The sequence below is a fragment of the Sarcophilus harrisii genome, chromosome 4 (assembly GCF_902635505.1).
Source record: "Sarcophilus harrisii chromosome 4, mSarHar1.11, whole genome shotgun sequence".
Taxonomy (NCBI): domain Eukaryota; kingdom Metazoa; phylum Chordata; class Mammalia; order Dasyuromorphia; family Dasyuridae; genus Sarcophilus; species Sarcophilus harrisii.
Window position 1 is genome coordinate 101742762 of NC_045429.1, and position 26797 is coordinate 101769558.

General features: G+C 34.4%; 1 protein-coding gene across 4 annotated transcripts; it reads left to right on the plus strand.

Annotated features, from left to right (window-relative positions):
* Positions 1–3501: 3501 nt before the first annotated feature.
* On the plus strand, positions 3502–26721 carry CD55 (CD55 molecule (Cromer blood group)). 4 transcript variants are annotated; one of them, XM_031937276.1, is made up of 11 exons: positions 3502–3774; positions 5162–5347; positions 6815–7006; positions 7985–8084; positions 9561–9646; positions 13899–14087; positions 18683–19597; positions 21142–21162; positions 22976–23060; positions 25373–25451; positions 26660–26719. In XM_031937276.1, exons 1-11 carry the CDS (start codon positions 3684–3686, stop codon positions 26672–26674), a joined length of 1959 nt encoding a protein of 652 aa, XP_031793136.1. In that variant the 5' UTR covers positions 3502–3683; the 3' UTR covers positions 26675–26719. The 4 variants fall into 4 exon arrangements, with proteins under 4 accessions (XP_031793136.1, XP_031793135.1, XP_012403290.1 ...); XM_031937275.1 differs by having other exon boundaries at positions 25373–26719; XM_012547836.2 differs by lacking the exons at positions 22976–23060; positions 25373–25451 and having other exon boundaries at positions 26660–26721.
* The last annotated feature ends 76 nt before the right edge of the window (positions 26722–26797 follow it).

The window sequence follows — 26797 nt, forward strand, 5'->3', positions numbered from 1 at the left end:
TGGGGCTGGGACAGGTCCGGATCTTCTATTGGAATTCAAAGGGACCAGGATTTGTGAGTCAAAGGGTAATTTACATTAACTGGGGGGGTTGGGAATCAAAGATTGGAATCTTTCCCACATCAGCTTTCCTTTACAAGTGTCAATATCTTGTATGTCCCTAATTGTTTGCATGTTGTCTCTCACACGAAAATGTGAGCTCCTTGCTGGCAGAAACTGTTTTTTGTCTTTCTAATGCACACCATTCGGCACAGTGTCTAAAACATGAGTGCCTAATGAATCCTTGCTAACTGAAATGTTCAGTTGTTATCATTATTATTATTATTATTATTAGCTATGTGACCTTGGGTAAGTCACTTAGTCATTATTTGCTTTGTTTTTTCATCTGTAAATTGAGAATAATAATAGTACCTACTTACCAGGATTATAGTGAGGATTTGACAAGATAATATAAAGTGCTTAGCACAATGTGTCACATATAGTATCATAAATGTTAATAAAAACATCAACTTCTACTACTGCTATTATAACTAGATATCAACAGGATGCAATCATGAGTTTGCCTTTTGGTGTGGAACTGCTTCCTTCAGAAGGATGCGGGAGGATCTGGGGAGGATCAATGGTAATGCCTTGAAGGGGTAAATATTGTCAAGGAAATAGTTGAATAGTAAAAGAAGTGGAACCCCCTCCCAGATAGAATTTTTGTTTGTTTGTTTTTGTGACCTTGTAAAAGGGGCCATTCTTTACCTTAATTCTTACCTAACCTTAATCACTGAATGGGTTTTGCCTCAGATACTGAGTCCTCTTAAAGACCTCAGCTTTAAAAGGATAAAATGTCCCACTGTGCCCAGGATCATCTCCAAAGATCCTGATCTATATCTTGCCACTGACTCAGATGGCTCTGAAGGAGAAAATGAGGCAGGTGACTTTGCACAGCCTATCCTCATTTAAATCCAATTCATTAGCATGCCATGGTTCTCTCTGAGAATAAAAGACAAAAAAAGGGAATATAAGAAAGCAGCCTAGCACCTACAAAAAGAAAACATCTCTTGATTATAGCCTCTAGCAGGTAGATTTTCTATATAGGATCTGTGGAAGAACATAGGTAAGAATCCCACAGGCTGAAGAGATATGGATGGATTGTGGAGAGAAGGACTGGTCCCATTGATTGAGATCACAGATCCATAGAAGGAAATTATACTTGCAGGATGATAGTTTTCAAATGAGTATCTGTGATTCATCTAGGAAAACTCTTGTATGTCATTTCAAATCTATCCCTGAAGACTTCAGTCTAATAGCAGCATATTAGTTATACTTGGAGTAAAAATGTCCTGAGCCAAAATTCTGCCTCAGACTCCTTCTGTGGGATTCTGGTCAAGTCATTTAACTCTCTTAACCTCATTTCATGTAAAATGGAGATAACAATAGAACCTACTTTACAAGATTGATGCTCAGATCCTGGGAGATTACAAATGTGAAGTGCTTTCCAAACCTTAAAATGCCATATAAATGCTGGCTATTATTAATGTGCCGACATTTCCAAGAAAATGTATGGGCACATCAAGTAGTGTATTGGAAATAAAGAAAACATTATTCTACCCTTGAACAAATCCAAGGTTATTCCTCACCTAAAATACTACATGGTCACTGTACACAAAGATATTATGGAATTAAAGAAAGTAAATTCATATGATCAAAGGCATGAACATCAGATTTCTCAAAAGAGGACAAAATAACATTAAGAGTCCAAAGAGGAAGAAGTTATGAACAAATATATGAAATCATGAAAGTTATGTTGGGTAAATGTATACTTGTACAACAATTGTATTTACTATTCACTTCTTTCATATTGTGGCTAATAAATATAAAAAACCTATGCCCCTCAAAACAAAATAGCTTCAAAGAAGGTTTAGTTAAATGAATGAATAAATGGTATCTAAGAGTTATCATCATAGCTCATCCCCAGAAGAACAGCAATCTGTAATGACATGCAAGGAGAACTGGAAGGAAAAAGAGGAAATAAGCCCCTAGCTTAGTTCTGCCCATGGAGATATCCATGGGCCTCTCTTCTATAAGAGGTTATTTCTTCTATAAAATAAAGGAGTTGAACATAATATAAAATGTGTAATTCCATAGCACTACCAGGTTTCCTTTCCTGAGAACCCAAAGGGCATAAGTTGTTATAAACTCAATTTGTGTTCAGATTCTGCTTATTAGAGCACAAATATGGTTCAGACAGAATCAAAAAGTAAATATTGGATATATCTGGCCAGACTGATATTAGTGGCCTCAATAAGCTCATTATCTCTCTTAACAAACTCACATTGACAAGTCACATAATGTGAGTGGAAGGAAAGTGGAAAAGAAAATTCCCCAAAACACAGCTTGTCCAGAAAGCAGGGAAGTAGAAAATTGGAGTATAGAAACAAATTTCACCTGGGTTTAGACTAGAAGACTAGAGACAAGAATCTAAGTCAAGAGCCTTACAGAACCAGGCACTGAGAAAAGTAAACTTGAAGTAATATGTCAATAAGGAAAACCACTATGTCCATATACAATCTATTCTTAAGATTTCTTGTCAATGACAGAATGCTTCATTGGTCTGTTTTAGTAAGGCACTGGAGTTCTGGAGTTCTGATGATGACTTTTCCTCTTGTAGTGTGCTAGGGTGGAGTGTGATTGGTTGGACTAGATTTCTGTCCAACGTCAGAATACTCCAAGATAAAATTAGAAAGTTCCTGGTGCTTTGGCAGGAAAAATAGATCTAAATTGTAGTACATGGGTCCTCTTGGATAAAGAAAGAACACTGGAGGAAGGAAGGAATGAAGAGAGGGGGAAGGGAGAAGAAAAGAGGAGTTGGGGAGGAAGGAGGAAGAGGGGGAGAAAGAAAGAGACAGAGACAGAGAAACAGACAAAGACAGTGAGAGACAGAGACAGAGACAGAGAAACAGACAGAGACAGAGAGACAGAGACAGAGAGACAGTCAGTTCTACTCCATAATACGTGTTATAGTGAGTGTTCTTAAATTCTTTCACATTTACAAGCTTTGTAAGCCCTAACGAGATTGTAAAAAAGCCAAGTAATCAGATGGCATCTCCTTTTCTTCTTACCTGAAAGTAGTAGAAAAACCAATATTTTGAGTCAGGAGGCCTGTTGCTATTCTCCATTCTTCCCTTCTTAAAGCCTCAGTTTCCTCTCCTGTAAAAATAAGGAGATTGAAGCAAATTACCCCAAACTCCCTCCCATTCTAAATCCTATTATTCTGTGAACAGTTTGTTCTCCTATCTACATTTTCCAAATGCAAGATGTCATTTTTCAGTCCCACCCTGCAATCTATCCAAGAGAAGAGTTTACAGTTTCAAGCCAAGCCCCACCACCCAGTCTCTTGGCTCGTCCAGACACCCCGGCTCCAAAAAAAGTGTGGGTCCCACCCCTCACTGCCTCAGAGGCCCCGCCTCTTTCCTGCACCTGCGCTAGGCTCAGATACTCCTCCCAGGACTCTAAATCTTGGCCCCACCCTTGGCCCGCCTTCATTTAGTGAGGGACCGGGAGCATTTGCTGCTTACTCCTAGTCCAAAGAGTAATTCCCGGTGAAAAGAAGAAGACGCTTTCCTTCTTTTTCCTTCCCGGGCGCCCAGCGTGAGCTAAGTCTAAACCCCGCTGCTGTCCCTGGGACGGTGCGTGTCATGAGCCCCGCGTTCCCCAGTGCACCCCCGACGCTGGGGCTTCTCGGGCTCTTCTCGCTATTGCTGCTGCTGTACTTGCCCGCGGCTCAAGGTGAGTGGAGGGGGGCGCCCTCAGTCCCCTGGCCGAACCGCTTATTGGCTTGGGGCAAGAGAGAGGGCTGGAAATGAGTTCGTCGTTATGGCAACCGAGAGGTACTGAGGACCAAAGCAGTAAGGAGAATGGTTTTACATTGGTATGAAAATGGGTGGATAATTAAAAGTGAGATTTTTCTTTAGACACTATCTCAAACAAACAAACAAACAAAAACCGAAATCTATTTTCTGCTCACCTGGGTGGCTAGGTTTTCATTAACAGAAATTCTGTTTCTATGGAATTTTGAAATTTGCAAAGTGCTTTCTCCACATCAACCTGGATGTAAGTAGTGCAAGTATTATCATGCCCATTTTCCAGATGAGAAAACAGGCTTAGTGAGGTTAAATAAATCGCTCACAGCCTCAGCTAGTTTCAGAGGCAGCTTTCACATCCAGGAGGTCTCCTGACTCCAACACTCAAAAATATGAAACTGCCTCAACAGATTAATAAGGAAACCTCTCTTAAAATCTCATCAGGGACTCGACTAGGGTGAACTCTCTAAGGGGAAAAAATCCTAGTTTCTCAAAGGAAGCTGGAGCTGGAAAAGAACTTAGAGATCATCCAATCTACCATATCACCCTTTTCAGAGAAGAAAACTAAGATTCCGAGACAAGTAAAATGTTTAGGGTCACAAAAGTAATAAGACGTGAGATTCAAACTTAGTTCATCTTTCTCCAAATCCAGTTTTACCTGCCATAATATGTTGCCTCTCAAATAATCCTTTTTCTTCTTCTTTTCTCTTTATTCTTTCTTCCCTCCTTTTTTCTCTCCCTCCCTCCTTCTCATCTCTCTTTCCCTCCTTCCTTCCTTCCCTCCTTCCTTTCTTCTTTCTCTCTCTCCTTTCCTTCTTTCTTTCTTTTTTCTTCATTTCCTTTCCTTTCTTCTTTTTCTTCCTTCCTTCGAGTTCCCAGTATACACAGCCCCTCCATGAAACAGCTTTAATGAAAGCAAGTAGAAAACTGGGCAACTAGTGGGCATACTGATTATGCATCTTTCTGGTTTCCTTTCTATTCTGGTTGAAAAGAAGATGAATCATAGCAACTAGGAGGATCTTGGAGCTCATTTAATTCATCCTTCTGATACTTTACAGATGAGGAAACTGGCACAGAAAAGTTCAGTGATATGGCTATGATAGCACAAATGTTTAGTGGTAGATCCAGAAGTAGAATTTTTGTGTCTTTTCTATTGTTCCAATCTCTGGTTCTGTCTGTTCAGACCATTTGGTAGTGTCTTTGGGAGCTTCCTTTTCATTTATTTATTTTTATAACCACTTGAAAGAATCTGTTATAGTAAGATATTATTTCACTAAATTCAGCTTGTTTTTTTTTTTTCCTTGTTTTGGTAGGTGCCTGCAATATCCCTCCAGAAATACCTAACGCCAAGCCAGAACTGAACAGCCTAACAAGTTTTCCTGTTAATAGCACTATAACATACAAATGTAATGAAGGATTTGTAAAAATTCCTGGCAAATCAGACTCAGTGGTTTGTCTTCAATCCAATAAGTGGTCAAAGTTGTCAGAATTTTGTAATCGTAAGTCATTCTTTTTAATAGACCTATGAAAAACTAACATCCTGTTCTATCTAAATAGTAACATTTTCAAAGTGATTCTCAATGATTTACCATTAATGACTCAAAGCTAAGTGTTTTCTAGCTACTTATCCCAAATGCCTTCACAGTCTTACTGAATGAAGGCATTGTTTACCTGACTCAGTTCTTGCTCCTCATTAAAAGGTTTTCTAACACTGCAGCCTCTTCCCAATTAATAAAGATAGTCACTGCTAGTTGGGGAATAAAAAAAAAATCATATCTATTTTAAGTAATACTCTTGAGTACAAATTCCAGAGCTGAAATATTTTCTCAAATTTTATTCAAACCAAATTCTAAATGGAATTTGAACTGCCCAGTTTTTATTTTTTTATTTATTTCACACCTACTGGAAACAAGGGGAATATAAAAAGAAAGGTCCCTCACCTTTGTTATCTTTGAAGAATTTAAAATCATTCAATCAATAAGCATTTATTGTGTGCCAGGTACTGTGCTAAGTTGCAATTACAAAGACAGAAAGCAAACATGTCAGGAGGAAAACAACACAAATATCATCAGTTATAAAATAATTTTTGCAGAGTGTGAGGAAAGGGTAGTCATTAACATCTTGGGGATTCATAAAAATCCTCAGATAGGGAGGGATACTTTAGATGAGTTTTTAAGGAAGATATCAATTCTAAGAGGAAGTATGTTACAGGCATGGAAGACAGAATAGAAAAAATATATGTATAGTGAAAAGTTTGCAGCACGATATTAGTTGTCAAATGAGTAACACAAACAATAAACACAAAGAAGTCCAGAAAAAGAAAATCATTTAACTCTTCCAACATGTTTGGTGGATCTCCTATAGGAAATTATTTAAAAGACACGGATGAAAATTATACAGGATAGGTAAGAAGAAAGAAAGGAAATAAGCACGTATTAAGGACCTACTATGTACCAGGCACTATGCTAAGCACTTTACAAATAATATCTTATTTGATTTTTACAATAATCGCAAGAAGTAAGTGCTATTATTACTTTTATTTTTGTTGTGATCGTTCAGTCATTTTCAGTTATATCCAACTCTTCATTACCCCATTTGAGGTTTTCTTGGCAAAGATTCTGAAGTGGTTTACCATTGAGGAAACTGAGACAATAAGTCACACAGCTAGTTAAATGTGTGAAGGTAAACTTGAACTCAGGATGATGAGCCTTGCTGACTTCAGGCCCAGCACTCTATCTACTGTATAATTGTGAAAACTGAGGCAGGCAGATGTTAAAGTATAATGACTTTTCTAGGATGATACACCTAATAAGATATACTTTAGATACCTAAACATGCTGAGCCACCTCAGTACTTAGGTATGAATGGATTGTAATCATTGAGGGAAATACTCATAATGAGGAGTTACAGCTGATGTGGTATGTGGGAAAAATTCTAATTTCTGTTTTTTGCTTTTTTACCATCAGGTACTTGTAACGTTCCACCTTCATTACGTTTTGCTTCACTCAAAAAACAGTTTAGTAAACAGAACTACTTTCCAGTGGGTTTCACTGTGCAATATGAGTGCCGTCCAGGATATAAAAGAGATAATAGTCTGCCAGCAAAGCTCACTTGCCTTCAGACTTCAATGTGGTCCAATCCCTCTGAATTTTGTAAAAGTAAGTATGATTTAAAAATAAGTTTTCTCTTTCAAGTGAAGTATGAAAATGGGGTTGGGAAACAATGAGTAACTGTTTCCCCTGTCATTAAAATAATCCTCATTGCATGTAGCTTTTGCTTTAAATCATTTCTGTTTACTATTTATTAAATTTGTTTATTTGGAAATAGACAGACTTTTAAGAAAACTTTCCAAATAGCACATTAGTCATATTTTTAAAGATGATTAGCAATTTCACTAAAGAAAATGAAAAAATTGCATACAGTAATAATTATTTAATTTTAAAAACAACTTTGAGCAAATAAGTCATTTTGACTATTACAAAAACATAAATTATCCAAAGGACATATGAAGGAAGATACTTTCATCTACAGAAAGAATTAATAAATAGAAAGGTGTATAGAATGGTTTTACATATATATGCACATATATAAGTGTGTATATATATGAGAACACATATATTTACCCATATGTATGTATATGCATATATACATGCATATACACACATACATATTTGTGTCTAATGGTAGCCATGGAAGAGTAAGGGAGGGAAGAAAAAAAAGAAAAAGAAAGAAATTTATGTGATAACTTTATTATACATTTAAAAGAAATAGCAAGTTGTACATTGCAGGAGTTCATGTGCAATCTTTTTTTAAAAACTATACTGTTGTGGAAATGCTTGTTTTATTCTATAAATTTAACATAAAATAAATAATTTTTTAATGAAATGACAATGGCATTTTAAAAAGTATCTCTTTGGTGAATTCTTCTTCTAAGAGGTAGATGGACATAAAAGAAAACTCAAAAGAAAAGACAGATTGGTCCAAAAATAGTATCATATGTTGTATAATAATAATAATAATAAGATAATTCCATAATGCTCTTTAATATAAGTAGTAAAGATTATAGGTCAGATGGTATTTTGAATGTATATGATGATAGAAAGATAAAGCCTAATTTCATTTTTATTCTCTTTTAGGAAAATCATGTTCAACTCCTCCAGATCTGCTACATGGTCAAGTCAGTGTAACAAGTGACATCTTATTGGGTTCAACAATCACCTTTACTTGTAATGAAGGGTAAGTTTGTATTATACAGGAATAGGAATAGACTTGTGGTTTCAATGGCAGAAGGAATTCCCAGGTAAGAAAACTGGCTCTACCAAGGTATGCTGGAATCTTCTCTGCAGCTTAAAAATTGCATTAAGGTTAAGAGATAAGATTTTAGATTCTGTATAAATACTTTAATTTCATCGTTGATATCTATAATAATTGCCAGAGGGGAAGGGAGAATTTCTTTGAGGTTAAGAGATAAAGACCATCTATGTGAGAGGTGGAACTCAAACCTTTGAGGTCCAATCCTCAATCTACTATAGCTACATTCATTAAGAAAGCAGAAAAATCAAAAAATTAGTATCAGGGTCTTATATTATAGCTAATAGTTTGAAAATACAACTATCTGGGCTATTCTTTTCTTTAAACACACATACGCACACACACACACACACACACACACACACACACAGCCCTCTACCTCTTTCCCAAGAAAATGATCTTATATGTATTTCAATAGGGCATGAAAGTTTTTTGAGATTCTTTGAATCCTTTGGAATTTAGCGCCTTTAGAATCTCAAATTCTGTATTGTATAAGTACTCTAATTTCAGCCTTGGTGTCCATAGTAATTGCTGAGAGGATATATTCAGTGGAGAGCATACTGGCCTACATTTACATTAATATATCACTTTAAGGTTTGTAAACTTCTTTACAAATATGCTATCCTTTTTATCCTCACAATGATCCTGGGAAGTAGAAGCTATTATTATCCCCATTTTACAAATTAGAAAACTGAGGAAGACAGTGGTTAAATGTCTTGCCCAAAATCACACAGTCTGAGATTTGAATTCAGGTCTTCCTGACTCCAGATCTATAATACTGTGCCACCTAGCTGTCTCTATTTGATATTAATTATTGGAGAGGGCTGAACTGGGTGATGACTAAGGTCCCTTCCAATATTAAAAACTATAGTCCTAGAAATTTTACTAGGAAACTTAGAGAAATAGAGTAGAAATCAGGGCAAGAAAGACATACCCGCTCCTCAAATTCATAGTTGTCATTTCTATTCCTAATTCTCTTACAAAGCCTCTAAATGACATTTGATGTATCATTTTACTCATTTGTTCTTCATATCTTGTGAAAGAAGATCTGTCTTCCAATTTCTGCATGTTTATGTTTTAATTGTTAACTTATTTATAAAACTATTTTGTGTTCTTTTAAATACTTTTCTATCAAAAAGAAGTTGGTCTCTAGAGCTTTCAAAAATACTGAAAAATTTATGCATTTATATTGTATAACTTAACAACAAAAATCTAGTTTTTATATTATCCCATTATTACTATCATGATTTCTTAAATATTGTTGCTTGATATAGATATTTTAATCACATTATTATGTCTCCACCTACTGACAGAAAAAAAATCCAACTTTCTGTAGTGGTTGAGAAAATTCAAATAGGGCAATAGAACCTATTTCTTTCAGCTTTTTTCTCTCTTGTTTAGATATAGGTTAGTAGGGGCACACGATAGCCAATGTATTCTTATGGATAAAAATGTTGTTTGGAGTGACCCACATCCAGAATGCACAGGTAAGACATTAATAGAAGCTATTAAGTCAATATTGTATAGATTTTGTAGCATCTATAATAGACATTATTTAGGGGCAGCTAGATGATGCAATTGGGTAAAGCACCAGTCCTGGAGTCAGGAGTACCTCGACTAGTTGTGTGACTTTATGCAAGTCACTTAACCCTGATAACGAAAGGAAGGAAGGAAGAAAAGAAAAGAGGGAGGGGGGAGGGGAAAAGAGACGGAGAGAGGGAGAGAGATAGACAGAGATAGAAAAACAGAGACAGAGAGAAAGAGAGCAAGAGAGAAAAAGAGAGAGAAAAGAAAGAGAGAGAAAGAGAAAAGAGAGAGGAAGGAAGGAGAAAAGAGAAGAAGGGAGGAAGGAAAGAAAAAAGGAAGGAAAAAAGAAATAGACAAAAATTATTTAGCATTTCACTTTTGGGGCATTTCAATAATAACAATAGGTGAGCATTTACCTATCTTAAGGAATGAAAGGCTCTTTACATATGCTATGTACTTTGATCCTTACAGCAACTCTAAAATAGACATTATCATCATCATCATCATCATCATCTCCATTTTACAGTTAAGGAAACTGAGGCATAGAGAAGTTAAGTGACCGACCCAGGGACACACCTCTAATTCTCTAGCAGAATTCCAGTTGAGATCTTCCAAACGCCAAACCCAGCACTCTATCCACAGTGCTACCTATTTTTCCATAGCAGAAGTCAACACAGTATTTTATCTATTAAATGTTAACTATTTTTAAAAGAACAGAAACTACTCTTCCCTAAGCATATTTTTATTATTGATTTTGAGGAATGAAAGCCAAAAGGTTAGTTCTCTCTTTCTAAAGAAACTGAGCTTTATGATTAGGGTTTGGTTTGTTTATGGGTTTTTTTGGTTTTTGTTTTGTTTTGTTTTGTTTTACATGACTTCTGGCACTATCCAGCACATATGTAAAAACAGCTTGGAGGATGCAAACACAATAGAAACAGTATAAATTGGGACTTGGGTTTTCTGCCCCCTCCCTCACACACATTCATACATTGTTTCCTAAAAGCCAAGCCAATATCCTATTTTAATGTTATCAACAATCATCCCTGGGCTAACAGCTTTTCTCCTGTGATTCTCAAAAATGTATTTTATATGCTCTAATCACATTTTTCTAGTACAACGAGTTTGTGAATTGCAGCTCCATTCATAGTGCCTTGCTGGGGTGACTAGGAATTACTATTCCTCATGTTAACTATGGGAATAGAACATATTAATCATTAGTGGGTAGAGGAAGATGATCAATAAATTAAAAGATATTTTTTAAGTCCTTACCATGTACCAGGCACTGTACTAAGCTTCTGCAAAGGAAACACTGGCCCTGATTTCAAGGAGCTTATATTCTAATGGAAGAGACAACAAGATGCATACAAAGTATATATAATACTTTAGTATAGTATAATAGTATAATATTTAGTATACTATAATAGTAGAATACTTTTGAGGGGAAGGTATTCTTGGCTAGAAGAATCAGGAAAGGCATAGAAGGCACAGTTTGAGACAGTTCTTAAAGGAAGTCATGGATTCTAAGATGATTCTAAAATGATTCTACAAAACATTCTAGACATGGAGGATATACTCTCCACAAAAAGGAATAATATCTAAGATGCCTTGAAAATGAAAGGAAGATCTAATTCAAATCTCTCACTGTTGTGGTGGTTATTGTTGTTCGGCTGTTATGTTGTATCTAACCCTTTGTGACCCCATTTGGCATTTCCTTGGCAAAGATACTAGAATAGTTTACCATTTCCTTCTCCAGATCATTTTACAGATGAGGAAACTGAGGCAAACAGGGTTGAGTGACTTGTCCAGAGTCATACAATTATCAAGTGGCTGAGGCTGGATTTTAACTTAGATTTTCCAAATTCCAGCTCCACTGGCTCTATTCAGTGTAGTATGAAGCCACATGTGGGAAGTTTTGGCAGGGTGTCTGGTAGTACAAATTAACAAACATCATAATTTGAAGCTTTATTTAACATCCTAGACAGGCAGTGTAAATAACAAGTTTTGCGTTGATTGTTTTATTTTATCAATATTTCACTTAGGCCTAATAAGAAATTTATAAGTATCACTAAATTTAAATCTATAGTAGTCTCTGTATTTAAAAAGTATATATGATATTTTTCTCTAAGTTCAATTCTATTTATTAAACAATGGGGTAATTATTTTGACTTTTACTGGGAGTCCTTACAGTTGAAATATCTGGGAATCATTGCCTTAATCTTTTTTTGTTTGTTTATTTCGTTTTGTTTTGCTGTGGCAATTGGGGTTAAGTGACTTGCCCAGAGTCACACAGCTAGGAAGTATTAAGTGTCTGAGGCCAAATTTGAACTCAGGTCTTCCTGAAGGACCTTAGAAGACATCTAGACTTATGTTATTATTGTCACTGATCCTTAAAACCAGAAGTGAATTATAACTTCTCTCTAGTTCCAATACCTCTATAACTACTGTCAAGGTTTAATTTTGAGAAGTAATATCTACTTGGAATTAGATGAATAGATGAGAATCATCATGCTATCCTCTCTTAAACCTGTGTCACAATATTGTCCCTTTCTTATTTCAGTCCCCATGCCACTGACCTTATATTGACTCAGCCAATTATGACTTCAATTCCAGAGATATCTTCTTTTGATCTGGGAAATGTAATTAGGCTCCTAAATACTTAACTCAGCATTTTTATTCCATTCTTGATGTTAGAATAAAATGTTCCAAGGGACATTTTCTGATGGGAGAAAGTGGAGAAGAGCCTGCATTAGTTCTTAATTCTTAATAACTTAATTCAACGAATATTTATGAAGGCCCCACTATATACTAGACCCCTTCCTAGGTATGAAAAGAGATTTAAATTTAGATTCAGCAAATGAGGTCTAGTGGGGAAATATTTATATAATTATAATTTATGATAAGTGTATCAGTGAGAAGAAAGAAAATGCTATGCAAGGTTAGAAGGGGAAAGATTGTTGAGAATGGAAGATTGGCATTTTATATTTTTGTAAAGTTATCCATTTGATTTAACTTACCAGTTTTACTGATTCTTAATTAGGCAAAATAGTTTATGATAATTTCTTTTATCTTAATTTTCATTTGGGAATTTCTTTTTTAATACCATTTTTAATACAACTTGGTTTTCCATTCTGTTTTTAAAAAATAAGATTAGATAAATGTTTATTTTATTAGTTATTTTTTTCTGCTAAATAACAACAATAATAAAAAGCTCCTAGTTTTATAGATCAATTCAAGGGATTTTTTTTCTTTCAATTTTGTGAATCTCTCTTTTAATTTTTTCCAGATTTCTATTTTAATATTTAGTTGTAGTTCTTTGATTGTTGGTTTTCTAATTTACAAATCTAATGTCCAATTTGTTGTTCTGTTCTTTTGCTGGATATGCATGCATATATATAATATGTATTTAGATATATTTAGAAATACATTTCTCCTAAGGACTGTTTTTTCTATACCCCAAAATTCTGGTAAGTTGTCTCATTGTTGGCATTTTTTAAATGAAATCTTCTGTTGTTTCTCTGATTTGTTATTTGACCAACCAGTTCTTTAGGATTAAATTATTTGATTTCCAATTGCATTTTGTTCTTTCCAGACCCTTTATTGAATGGCATTGTGGTCAATAAAGAATATATTAAATATTTTCATTTTTCTTTGTGAAGTCTTTATGCCTCCAATAATAGTCAATTTTTGTAAATGAATATACCTGAGAATAGGTAAATTTTCCATTCCCATCTAGTAAGTGGCAAAAGTCTATTATATTTACTTTTTTCCAAATTTTATTCAGGTACTTATTTATTGTTTATGATTTGATTGGGTTTTTTTTAGTTCTGAAAGAGGTCCACTGAAATCCCTTACTATTAAGATTTACTATCTATTTTTTCTCTGAAATTTCATTGATTTTTCTTTTAAGTATTTACAAGTTATGTTATTTAGTGCCTATTAAACATTACTATTATTTTTATTTTCTTTTAAGCCACATTAATGATTATGCCATTTCCTTGCTTATTTCATGTTATCCTTTATATTTTCTGTCATGATTTAACATGCCATTTTAAATAGAAACATGTTTGTGGTTTTAATCAAGAACTTCAGCTCATTGGTTTTAATTTCTTCACTAAGAGAATCTTTGAAGATTTCTAATTTTCATTGTCTTTAATACATTTCCATTTGCATAAAACATATGATGATTTAAAGATCTTGCATTTTTTCCTTTAGAAATTTTATGTCATGAACCTCCAAAAATTGCTCATGGAGGAATCAAAGAAACTCAGGACAGTTATAAATATGGATCATCTGTAACTTATATATGTAGTGAAGGCTTCTCACTTATTGGGGAGAAATCTATTCATTGTACTATAAAAGATGAACAAGGAGAATGGAGTGGGACTCTCCCTGAATGCAAAGGTAACTAATTTGTATATTAAAATAATTGTTTTTTTTTTTTGCTTTATTTATATGTGTGGATATAAAGCTTAAATTAAGATTGTGGCATAATATCATGAAAAATCCAATTTTCAGTAAATTAATAGAAATACCTTTTCCTTCATGTATTCCTAAAATGTTGGCTAGATAGTTCAATCCTAAAACATGAATACTATTCCACCATTCACTTCAATTATAAATTGAAAATAAGATCTAAATGTAAAAACAAAAAAGCCACAATTAAAATGAGTTTGAAATGTATAGAAGGAGTCCAGATGTTGATCAGCCCAATAACTTCATTTATATTATGTATACAGGCAAGAATGTTTTTAGGTAAATTTTAACAATCAGTTCCCAAGGTTAGGGGGTGGGTAGGGAGGGGGCAAGTATGTAACACATGACAGGCTTTTAATTTTAATCTTCACTATTGACATTTTCTTTATCACTTTCTTAAGTGTTGACAGTCAATAAAACAATAAACCAAGCCCTGATTTGTAGCATTTACTGATTTATATAGTATAAATACACTGAAAATTTAATAATTCGTTCACTGATTTAAGCTAGCTCCCAAAGCATTCCCTGTATAGGTAATATTATGCCTACTGGGTCATCTTCATACTTTTTACCTGCTAAAAAAGGCATTCACTTTTCCATTTTATCACTTTTTGCAATTTTTTTTAGCTCTTTTCTATTTCCAAAAACTTCCTTCCATTTAGAGCTTTAACCAAGAAGGTTCTAAAAGTATATTCAATTGAGAGAAGGCATGAGAAGGAATAGAGAGAGGAGTGAAGGAAGGAGGCAGACTCAAAGAGGAATGGGAGTGAAATACTGTGGATAAAGAGGGCTTGACAGACCATGGAAGATGAAGAGAAAACATAGCTAGCTATGGGTCCAGTATCAATGCACTAGTTTCTCTTAAATGTGTATTCTTTTTCAACAAGCCTCCTAAAATGGAAAAATGGTTACAATAAATATTGGCGTCTTGAAGAATATCTATGACTCCATATTCTCTCTCTGCTCCTGAGCTCTACCTATCCTGAATTTAGGGTGTTAAAATATTGTCGTTATTTTCAAATGCCATTTGCAAAAATCCAATAATCCTAGATTGCACATAATGACAAATATTCCTTATAAATATCAGGATATCTTGACATTTTTCTGCAATCTTGGATTCATCTTAATGGGCAATTGCATAACATAATGTGGTTCTAATAATACATGGATCCCTAATACTTCATTCTGTAACAAAAATGATAACTTGTTATTCCCCAGTCAAAATATTTTCCTTATTTCTGTTTATGTGTAGAGTAATTAATAAGAATTGATTTATTGTCTACTTTGTGTTAGACACTGCTGGTACTTAAGAATACAAAGACAAAAATGAAATCATCTCTGCCCTCAAGAAGTTTATGTTCCATGGTGAATGAAATTTATTTTTAGAGACCTAAAAATGTAGCAATTTGTGTTTAACTTTTCAGGTCATTCTCAGGCTAAGGAAAACCAGTAAACAGGACTAAAATGAAATTAATAAATTCAGGGAAATGTTCAATTTAGTAAGTATTTATTGAATGACTACAATAGGCAATAAACTAAGCTAGGGAATACAAAAATTAAGGAAGCTATCCTATCCTAAATGTTCCTATGGTCTAAAATTGAGATAAAACATGTGCAAAAATAAATTAAATATTGGATAACTGTAGCATAAAAGAGAGACAATAGGAGCAATGAAACGAAAGATTGTTTCCAGATGGTGGATATTTGTGGTGGTCTTTGAAAACTTAGTAGAATTTCATAGAATGTAAGGAAGAGAATACTTCAGGGTGGCTTTGAATAGGAACAACGAAAGTTCCAGAGTCCATAGATTAGTCATGTTTGAAGAAAGAAGTAGTAGTCAGTATGGCTGAAATTTAGGACCATGAAAGGGAATAATGAGAGATAAAACTTCTGAGTTAGATTAAAGCACAATTTATGGATGGCCTTGAATGCCTTCCTCAGGATTTTTGGACATGGCAGGCATATATAGTATAGGGGAAGCATTATTCTAGAATCAGAAGACCTGAGTTCAAATCCTTGGTACTTATATTTGCTACTGATGTAAACTTAACCTTTGTAGGTTCTATGATTCTCATGTATAAAATGAGGGAGTCAGAATGATGGCTTTGTGGCCCTTCCATCTTGAGATCTGTGACTCTGGGTAATAGGGGGCCATGGAGTTTTTGAGCAAAGGAGTGATGTTTTTGTTGTCATTTTATTGACCATTGTGGTTCTAGGTTTTTTGTTTTATTTTGTTTCTTTTGGTTTGGGATTTGTTTGAGAAAGAATATATAGATAATGTTTAGGAATAGAAATTAGCCCCTTGACTAGTGGACCTTTAGACATTTATTTTGTAAGCCTTCTATAGAATAAATAAAATCCCAGTATAAATTCAAGAGTCAATAATATGAAATACACACAGGGACTGACCTTTTTCTCTTTTTATAAAGAAATTCCTATAAGTGAATTAATGACTTAGTACTTCATATAAAATGAATATATTTATCTTTCTACATAAGAACTATGTAAAAGATGAAAATTCATATTAGGAGAATAGGAATTGGGAAAGCAGAAAGAACAGTTTCAGTGTTAGGGGTACCTTACTAAGAGAGTGTAGTGTCCTATCTTTTTCTATTCCCCCAGCCCCTCAGCTACCTCAGTTGGAGTTGGAATCCCAAGTGATCATTTTAAATAGGAGGAGTAGCAAATAGATTGGAATAATCCTAGTCTTGCTGCCTGGGCTTAAATTGGTGTCTTGTGGGAAGGAAGTATATCTCTCTCTGCTCTTTCCCCAGAGGAAGCAAGCCTGCTAGACAAAAGAATATGTCATCAATGGCAAAAGGTAATCAGGAAGCCCAGCTGCCCCAGTGGAAGGGAGGTATTCCCCAACTTGCCCTTCCATGTACTTTTCCCTCTCAGGCTTACCATTCCACATTTAAGTCACAGCCAAAGCCATATCTATAATAAGTGGGAAACTTTAGTATGCAGTCCCTATCCTGGATACAGACAAAACATATGATTATACATAGACACACAAACATACACACACACACACACACACACACACACACACACACTGTCCTTTATTCTCAAAGAGGACCAAAATGACATCACTATGTTAGAGGCAAGTTACAGTGAGTCTGACTGTGGCTAATCAGACCAATGTGGGCTCATAATGTTTTGCCACAGGTTGGACACAAACACACAGACATATATATATATATATAATCATACATAAAATATACTTATCTACATATACATGCATATATATATATATACACACATGTCTATATAATATAGAGGTCTAAAACTATTTTAGATTATAATAAATATTTATTTTAATGAAATCTTATCATTATATGCTTTGAGCAAAAAAAGGGTCCTGAGTAGAAAAAGTTTAAGAAACCTTAATTTAGGGCATTACTTGACAACTAGATGAACATATTGCAGGCAGCAAACTGAAATTGAATGTATAAATATATATATATATATATATATATATATATATATATATATATAATAGACTGCTTATACTGCAGTTTTAGACATTTACCTGGGACATGGAAATATTGAGTGACTTGCCCATAGTCACACAGCTGGGATATATCTAAGTAATGATTTGAATCCATGTCTTTGAAACCATATCACTAAGGCTGACCTCACCCTACCACTCACCATTAAATATTGGTAAGAAACTGAAGCCAAATTGGAAAACTGAGGCCAAAAACCATAAAGCACCTGAGATCATATAATTAGTGAGAGAGCTAAGACTAGATTTCACTTCACCTGATAAACATTCTAGGTCCTCCATTCTCCATTCTATTCCAGCAATTCCCAAAGTATGATTGGTTATCCATATTACTGGTAGTTCATTGGGCTCTTCCCAGAGGATCATAGCTTGATTTGTAAAATACAAGCATAGGACTTACCGATATGTGAGTTAAGTATTCAGCTTATTCAAGGAGCAAAGAAATACAAGTGTATTTTACAGAAAGTGACTTTTTGGCCCAGATTTTATTTGATCTAGACTTGTCGTTTCATTGATATTGGGAGATCTGAGTGAGGAAACCCCCTTTTCTGACTTTACAACAATAAAATTTCACTAACCCAATTTGAAATCATGAAACAAAGATACTGACTTGGAACAATATCCCTTGTCAGCATTGATAAACAAATAAAATATATGCATAATGAATACAAAATAATTGGAAAGCATATAAATACTGACACTTGGAGGAATTGGTCAGCACTTCTTGTAGTAAATGGGAGGTCAAAATATTTAAATAAAACTCATAATAAGATCATAGGGTCATCATTCTAGAGCTTGAAGAAACTTTGGTGATCAACCAGTCCAACCTCCTCATTTTATAGATGAAAATTGAGGACCAAGAAGCTTAAGTGACTTGCCAACTTCACACAAGGTAGTAAGCTTCTCAAAGTTAAGTCCGACTTCATGTGTAGAAAAATATTCAATTAACAAAAGCTAACTTACAAAGTAATGTGTTTAATTGCTGTTTTTGGTTGGTGTTCCTCACTATTTACAGAAACTGCTATGTTGGTCCCAACAACAGCTGAAAAACCAACCACAACAAATGCTCCAGCAACTGATGCTCCAGCAACCCATGTTCCACCAACAGGGCAGGCCAATGCTACAAAAGCTCCAGCAACCCATGCTCCAGCAACCCATGCTCTACCAACAAAGGCCAGTGACACTAAAGCTCCAGTAACAGATATTCCAGCAACACCTGCTCCACCAACAGGGCAGGCCGATGCCACAAAGGCTCCGGTAACTGATGCTCCAGCAACCAATGATCCACCAACAGGTCAGGCAGATGCCACAAAGACTCCAGCAACTGATACTTCAGGAACTCCTGCTCCACCAACAGAGCAAGATGATTCCACAAAGGCTCCAGCAACCAATACTCCAGTAACTGATGCTCCTCCAATAGGGCAGGCAGACGCCACAAAGGCTCCAGCAACTGATGCTCCAGCAACACCTGCTCCAACAGGGCAGGCAAATGCGACAAAGGCTCCACCAACAGGGCAGTCAGATGTGACAAAGGCTCCAGCAACACCTGCTCCACCAGTAGATCAGGCCATCACTACAAATGCTCCAGCCACACCTACCCCATCAATAGAACAGACCAATATCACAAATGGTCTAGCAACACTCATCCAGCCAACAGAACAGGATAACGCCTCGAATGCTCCAGCAATGCCCACCTCTCCAAAAGAACAAACCAACATCACAAATGCTCCAGTCACACAGACTCCAGTGACACAGCAGGCCAGAACAACCCATGCTACTGTAAAGTCCACCACATCAACAACCAAAAGATCCACCACAACTCGGAGTTCTACCAGAATTGTCACAACTCATCGTTCTACCACTACTGCATCTTTTCACACAACTAGACCCAGTTCTACAAAATTTCATGGAAAAGAAAATGCTCCTTCAGGTCAGTATGCAAGCTCTACTTTTTAATCTTCATAATGAGTTTAAGTTATTAAAAATAAGGTTTTATAATGTCCTCTTTGAAGATAATGGGTTGTATAGAATTGAATTGTTCATGTTGTTAAACAACATTGTATCCTGATATGTCATTGCCATGGAAGTTTTATGCAGGTCCTCAAGACACTCTGCACTGGCATTCTTGGATAGCATCTGGACCAAAATGGGGGGATAGCCATTAGATCATATGGGAAAAGAAAGATAAAGTTATGTCCTACTAAAAATGGTTCTAAGTTGAGACTAAGAAGGGAAATCCTAGCATTTAGAGAGAATCATGGAAGAGACTTATACACAGTGGGTCTCATTTCATTATATGTTCTTTAATGTGACTTGCCTGCCTATGTTTTAACATATCCTATACTCCCATCTTTGTGTCTTGAATCTACAAATGGGAAATTGCAGTTTTATGATGGAAAACTTCATCTGAGAAGAAATTTTTCTTCAATATAAAATAAACTGAAATCTTCTAGGGAAAAACTTAATAGACATTATCTTTTCTTCTAACTAGGACCCTGGCTGAATTTATTCACCTCAGTAGGAGTCTAATATATACATGTGTGTATACATATTTATACACATACATGTATATGTATATACATATATATGTAAAATATATGTATTATATATTGTATTGTATAATTAACATATACATGTATATATACATACCCATATCTCTTCACACATGTATATTTTACATGTGTGAGTGTATATATATATACATACACTACATATGTATGTATTTGTGTATATATAGGTGTGTATGTATGTATATACATAGTATTTGAGAGTAAAATGAGGTCAAATGTTGTGCTATTCAAACTTAGCTAAGAGCTTGAGTTACTAGAGGACATGGAGTTAAGGTTACAATTTGTGATGGTTAAAGGATTCTTATGCTCTCATAATGGCAGGTCAAATCAAAAGATAACTTAACCTTTATTTGCATGTGATTTGCTTTCTAGTAATAATGTACAATCTTTTGCAAAGAGTTTTACTCAAAATAATCCTGTGAAATTGAAATTGTCCTCTAATGAAATTTTATGATGTTGAGAATTTTATAGAATTGTTTTATTTAAAGTTGATCTCTCTGGATTCATATGGGCCAGACAGCATAATTGATGTGAAAGATAAATGACTGTTTTAGGAGTCAAGACAACTTGGATTCAAGTTCTACTTCTACCCATGAGCTGCATGACCTTGAATGGGCTATCTAACCTATAAAGGTTCCAGGCAGCCCCCTAAAACTATCAATTGCAGAATACTTTCTAATTTGTGTTGACCCTAATGAAATAATAGGTCTAGACCAAAAAAATTTAAAACTCATGCTTTAGATCAAAATCTATACCAAACCTTAAAAAGCTTATAAGTAGTATATTTTAAAATATGCAAATCTATTATTGATATAATGTACTTTAAATCTGCATCATTGATTCTTTTAAAAGATATCAACATTTAGCTTAAAATTTACTATTTTCTTTATTTTTACCTCTTCAGGTGGTGCCATTAATATATCTGGTAAGTCTAACTCTCAGGGATTCTTTAAAAATTATAATAAGTGTTCAAAGTATTTCTTTAAATGCTACTTCCTGAGGACAGACTTTTGTTTAAAGCATTTTGGAAATGCTATTAAAAAGAAAAGCTTAAGTTTATCAAAGACAGATCAAGTAAAGAGATGGAATGGACAAATACTGGTGAAATGTTCTTGGGTTAAATGCTTCTGGGTACTTGATATGCTTCAGAATTTTTACAGATGTATTCCAGGAAGAAGGAGTTGCTACAAATTAGTCAAACCATATTAAAAGTCTACATTGTACAGAGCAGTCTGGGTGCTATGGAAAAATCAAGAAGAATTAAGATACAGTTCCTGTCTTCAAATAATTTATAATCTATTGAACAAATTCTTTGTTACGTGACACTGTGCTGTCTAGCTAGATGGTTCATGAGCATAATCAGCTTTAAACTACAGCCATTATATTTTTATACCTTTTAATTCTATGAGGACAACTGGACTTCTATAAAAAGAGGTTATTCAGATTACTTTTATTTTTATTTCAGTTATTGAAAAAAGTGTTATATTCAAAGTTTATAAAGAGGACATTTAATGATGAGTGAGTAAAATCTTATCAGAGATCTTGGCTCATAGTATGGTTTTAAATCCTGGGCAAACTGGCTTTTGGAAATTCCACCAGCAGGGGAAAAAAAAGTGAGGGGAGGGAAGGACCAAAATATCATAACCAGGATGAAACAAATTCAATAACAGGTATGTACAAGACATGAAGGTTTCAGATAGGATGAAAGAGCTAAACCTTTACTTGTCTGAACAAGAAAGTCATCTAGAATGTAGCGTAGAACTGGACTGTTGGTGAGGGCATATACTTAGGTAAATGAAACTGATAAATGTCTCTGCCTTCTTCCTGTCACATACTCTAAGGCACAAACTAAATCCTAACTTCTTTGTGTGCATACCTACATGACTATAGAAAGGTTTTAAACCTGTGCGTTACTGATTTAGAAGGGATTGAGGAGGAAGCGGGGAAAGGTTGGAATAATAATAATAATGTAATTATAATATATGGCTTATTAGCCATTTACACTCTCTGCTGTGCTGTTGCTAGCCTGTCTTATATCGCATTAAAATTTCAGAGAGTATTGATGACAAAGAAGGAAGGAAGGGAGGGAGGGAGGAAGAAAGGTCAGGAAGGAGGGAAGAAGGAAGGAAAGGAGGGAGGAAGAGAAGGAAGGAAAGGAGGGAGGAAGAGAAGGAAGGAGGAAGGACAGAAAGAAAGGAGGGAGGGAGAGAGGAAGGAAGGAAGGGATTTAAAGGATGACCAGAAAGAAGCAAGAGACAAGGTGGTCAAGGCTGTATGGGAAGGGTGATCCCTGACAACATCATGTGAGATTTTAACTTAATTTGAAATATTTCAAACAAAAAACAAGAGTTCATTTCATTATACAATCCATTCTATAATAGACAACAAAGAGAATAACCTAACAATGATGATTCTTGGATGACCAAAAGCCCTTTAAAAACCAAGGATGGAAGTGATAAATTTTATAATTCTGCCAGTCAAAAATAAATCAAATATTGCTGGAGGATGTCAGTGTTTAATTTTAAAGTGGCAGGACAAGTTACTTGAGAAATATTTAGTTAGATATTTAGTTTCAAACCTGAGGATTCAGGAAGGTATTTGAGATATCTGACCCACTTCTCTTGTTTTGTTTGGTTTTTAATTGTTTCAGAACAATGTGTTTCTTAATCAAGATACCACATTTAACGTTTTTTTCCTTTCAATGCCTAACTTGGTTACCAAAATGTTTTTCTTTCAAGGAACTGGTGTTGGTCTAATAGTATTGGCTGTTCTAATAATACTTCCGGTTTTCATCAAACTTCTTTGTTACTGTGGGAAATCAGGGTGAGCCAAAATCCAAAAATCTTTTCCCTCTTTTGATTTGTTAGCATCTTCCCCAAAAAAACCCAGATTGGGTGCTACCCCTGCCAAAAATTTTCAGATTTTTGTGCCTTTGACATATGAATGTCATTTCTTCTTTCTATAAACAACCTCTTCTTATCCTCTTTAAGACTGCAATCATAACTCATGTGTATGAAGCCACACAGAAATATATTTATAGTTTTACTAGTAATTTAAGGACTTTTTTTTTAAAACAAAGGTACTTTATTTATTTGTTTTTTTCCTCCTACATAAAGGGAAGAATTTTAAATGTTCTGATTTTCCATTAATTCTTCAATTTACTTCATGACCTTGGTTATGAATTTCATAATCTTCACTCATCTGAAACAAGAAAAGATAAACAATCTTATAGTTTCTGTGTTTGGGTCTGCTTCTAAATGGAATTTCTTGCTAAAAAATAAAACATGTATATTTTTCTTGTGGTGCTTTGATTGAAAGTCTTAAGATCTCACGAGTTATTGTATATTAGACATAAGGATTTTGCTTTAGTTAGAATCCCTCTCCAGGTCTGCCTCCAGTGCACTTGGCTATATGACTATGAGAAAATCACTTAACTTCTCAATGACCTGGACAATTTGATAAGACTATTAATTACAGACAAGTTCTAAGCTTTGTCTGTGGAAAAAATTTTCACATCAGGAATTCCCCACACTGATGAAATGAGAGGTCCTGACCATCTCCCAGGTCCTAGAATATTTTATTTGTTTAAAGTTCATTTAAAACACCTGGATGTAATATTAAAAATAATTAATTGTTTTCTAATTTTACATGCAGTTATTTAAAACATGAGTGTCAAACATTTTGATTATTTTAAAGTTTTAGTTTCTTTTTTGTTTGTTTAGTTACCATTTCTGGAAAATTTTAGATGAGGGGATCATGGATTTATTCACTGATTTGCAGCTGACAGGGGCCTTAGAGGTCACTAAATCTGGCTCTTCCCAGTTTTAAAGATGAAAAAATTGGGGGACAGAGAAGTTAAAATTACTTTCCAAGGATCACATAGTTCTGAAGCAAGACCTGATGAAGTCTTATTCCATATCCAATACCCTATCCATCATACCACACTACTTAAAGATTACCTCTGAATTTTTGTTGGTCAAAATATTTCTGATGGAAAAATATATATAATACTTCTAAGTCATGTATAAAAGTACTTAAGTGACATTGGTTCAGCTGCTTTTCAGTAGTTTTCTCTTAGAAATACACTTTTCAGTCATCACATTTACATAATTTTTCACATTCCTTGTGGATTTAGTTTTATAATCTACTCATTATTATTCACGAATCCCCTAAAAGCCAATGATTTGTTTTTTGTAGGAGTAGGGAAGAATTACCATTTTTTCCTCATCAACTCTAAAAACTAACCATATTCTGCTGATTAGAATTAGCCTATATGTCATTCCTTTTTTCCTATAAAGAGAAACACTCGTGGGAATATATATTTGTTCTTGGTATACCTTTTGTTGTATTTAAATAACCACATTTGTATCATCAATAGAAAGGATTATAAAAGTTCTTCTAGTCCAACCTCCTAATTTTACAGATGAGTAAGACTAGTAAGTAACTGAACTGATATTTTCAAAACCCAACCTTTGGACATTAACCCTAGGGTTCTTCTTTCTTTATTGTACTATTTTACAAGTAAACTTGATTCTCTAAGCATAGGGAACATTCATGAAAACTGTCAATGAAGAGAATTTTAATTACTCTCTTATTTTCCTATTGAACCACTCCTCCGAATTAACCAAAAGGAGGTTGAAGCTGACCTTACTTGCTACTGGACATTGATAGAATTTTGCTTTGAATTCTATAGTGGAAATGAGTTGGTGGCAATTGTTCAATATGAAAAAATAGACTTCAGAAAGTTAAAGTTAAACTGTTTTCAGCTTCTTTTTGACAGTAAACAAGACTTATTTCAAAGGGAGTGAACTGGTTTAAAATTAGAAGGCACTTTGGATGGGAACTGTGGAGATTGGGCTCCTAATCTTGATTCCTTCACTAACTAGTTATGTGACCAGCTTTTCTGGGTCTTGTTTTCTCATCTCTAAAATTGAGGGAAGAGAGATTAAATCATTGCTAAGACTCTTTCTAGTTTTAAGATTCTAAGTGCAATGGGTGTATTGCTGACTTTTTGAATGTTGATGATTTTGTATGGGAATGGGATAAGTATTGCAAAGAATGATTTGATTTTCTTTTTTGAATAAATATATCCCTTACCTAATTTACTTAGCTATTTTCCCTCCTCTGCTATTCAGCTCTTACAATATTCATGAGATCAGCAAAGAACTTAATGTTTTCTTACCTGATAAAAAGGAATCGGGCAAGCCCACTGAAGTAAGAACTTTTGGTAAAATAAAAAATGTCTTCTTATCATGGCTTTTTTTTCTGCAGCTCCTAAAATGTTAATCATCAGAATTGACTTGGGACTTTTCCATATCTGACATTTATTCTATATTCCATGTTCTGTATTATATTTGATATAGAATATTCTATATTCTGACATTTACTACTAGATATGTTTTCATTTTGGTTTCTTTCCTTTGACTAAACACATGCATTGTGAGAATGTTTATTTATTAATTCTTTATATTTCTACAATAAATTTTTCATCTTAGTAAATAATGCTGGGGAAAGTGGATTGTGTATGAGAGCTTATGCATATTTTTTTTTCATTATCCTGCTTGTGGTAAATGGAATGCTAATGGTTTGCATTTAACATGCTACTTCTTTTTCTTTGCAGCTTTTAGGATTTCAGGTGTTTTTTAAAAATACTAACTTTTAAAGCATTTTTACAGGTATTTTGGAGTCTTTAAAAGATATCTAAGAGGCATTAATTAGGGCAGAATAGAGTTTAGCTAATCTTCTTCCAACATATGCTTCGTACAATAAATAATAATAATAATATTAGTATTTCTAAAGTATAGAAATACTTTACACCTTACAAATATTATCCGATTTTTCTTTCAGCAACCCTGGAATATAGTAGATATTGTTATATCCATTTTACAATTAAAAATAGTATAGGCTTTTCCCAAGGTTACACAATTAGTAAGTTTCTGAGCCAGATTTAAATTTGATAGCAACTTAATTCCAGCATTCTAGCATCTAGCATGCATTTCAGCTTCCTATTTTATGCAGTTCTGCTAAGTACCCCCCTTGGGTACACATTGCACATTCATGCATGCACACACCATGTCTTACTTCCACAGTATATTGCTTACCTGAAAGAACTTTTCAACTAGGAAACTTTTTAAATTTTTCTATATTATTCAAAAAAAAAAAAAAAAAGAAAACCATAAGAAATGGATTTTCATCTTTTAAACTGGCAATTCTATAGTTGCTGAACAAAGGTGCCTTGAAGAAAAGTTATCCATAATACCTGGTGTATTGCTTTTCCATTATTTACAATTTCTTTCTAATGATGATGCTTAGTGCTCTGTGCTTGATGTTTTAATCCCACTAACAAAACTAATGCTTGATTCAGTACTCTTTAGTTGAAAGGCAGTCTGTGATCCTGTGTTGATTTTTTTTTAACTTTTCAGGAAATACATGTATAATCTTGGCACTGTTGATTATGAAGCTATTAACGGCTGGCTAACTAACAGCAAAAAAGAAGAGTTAAGCAAGACAATTCTTTTGCCCAGACTCTATCTAGTTTCACTAGGACTCTCATGAGAAGT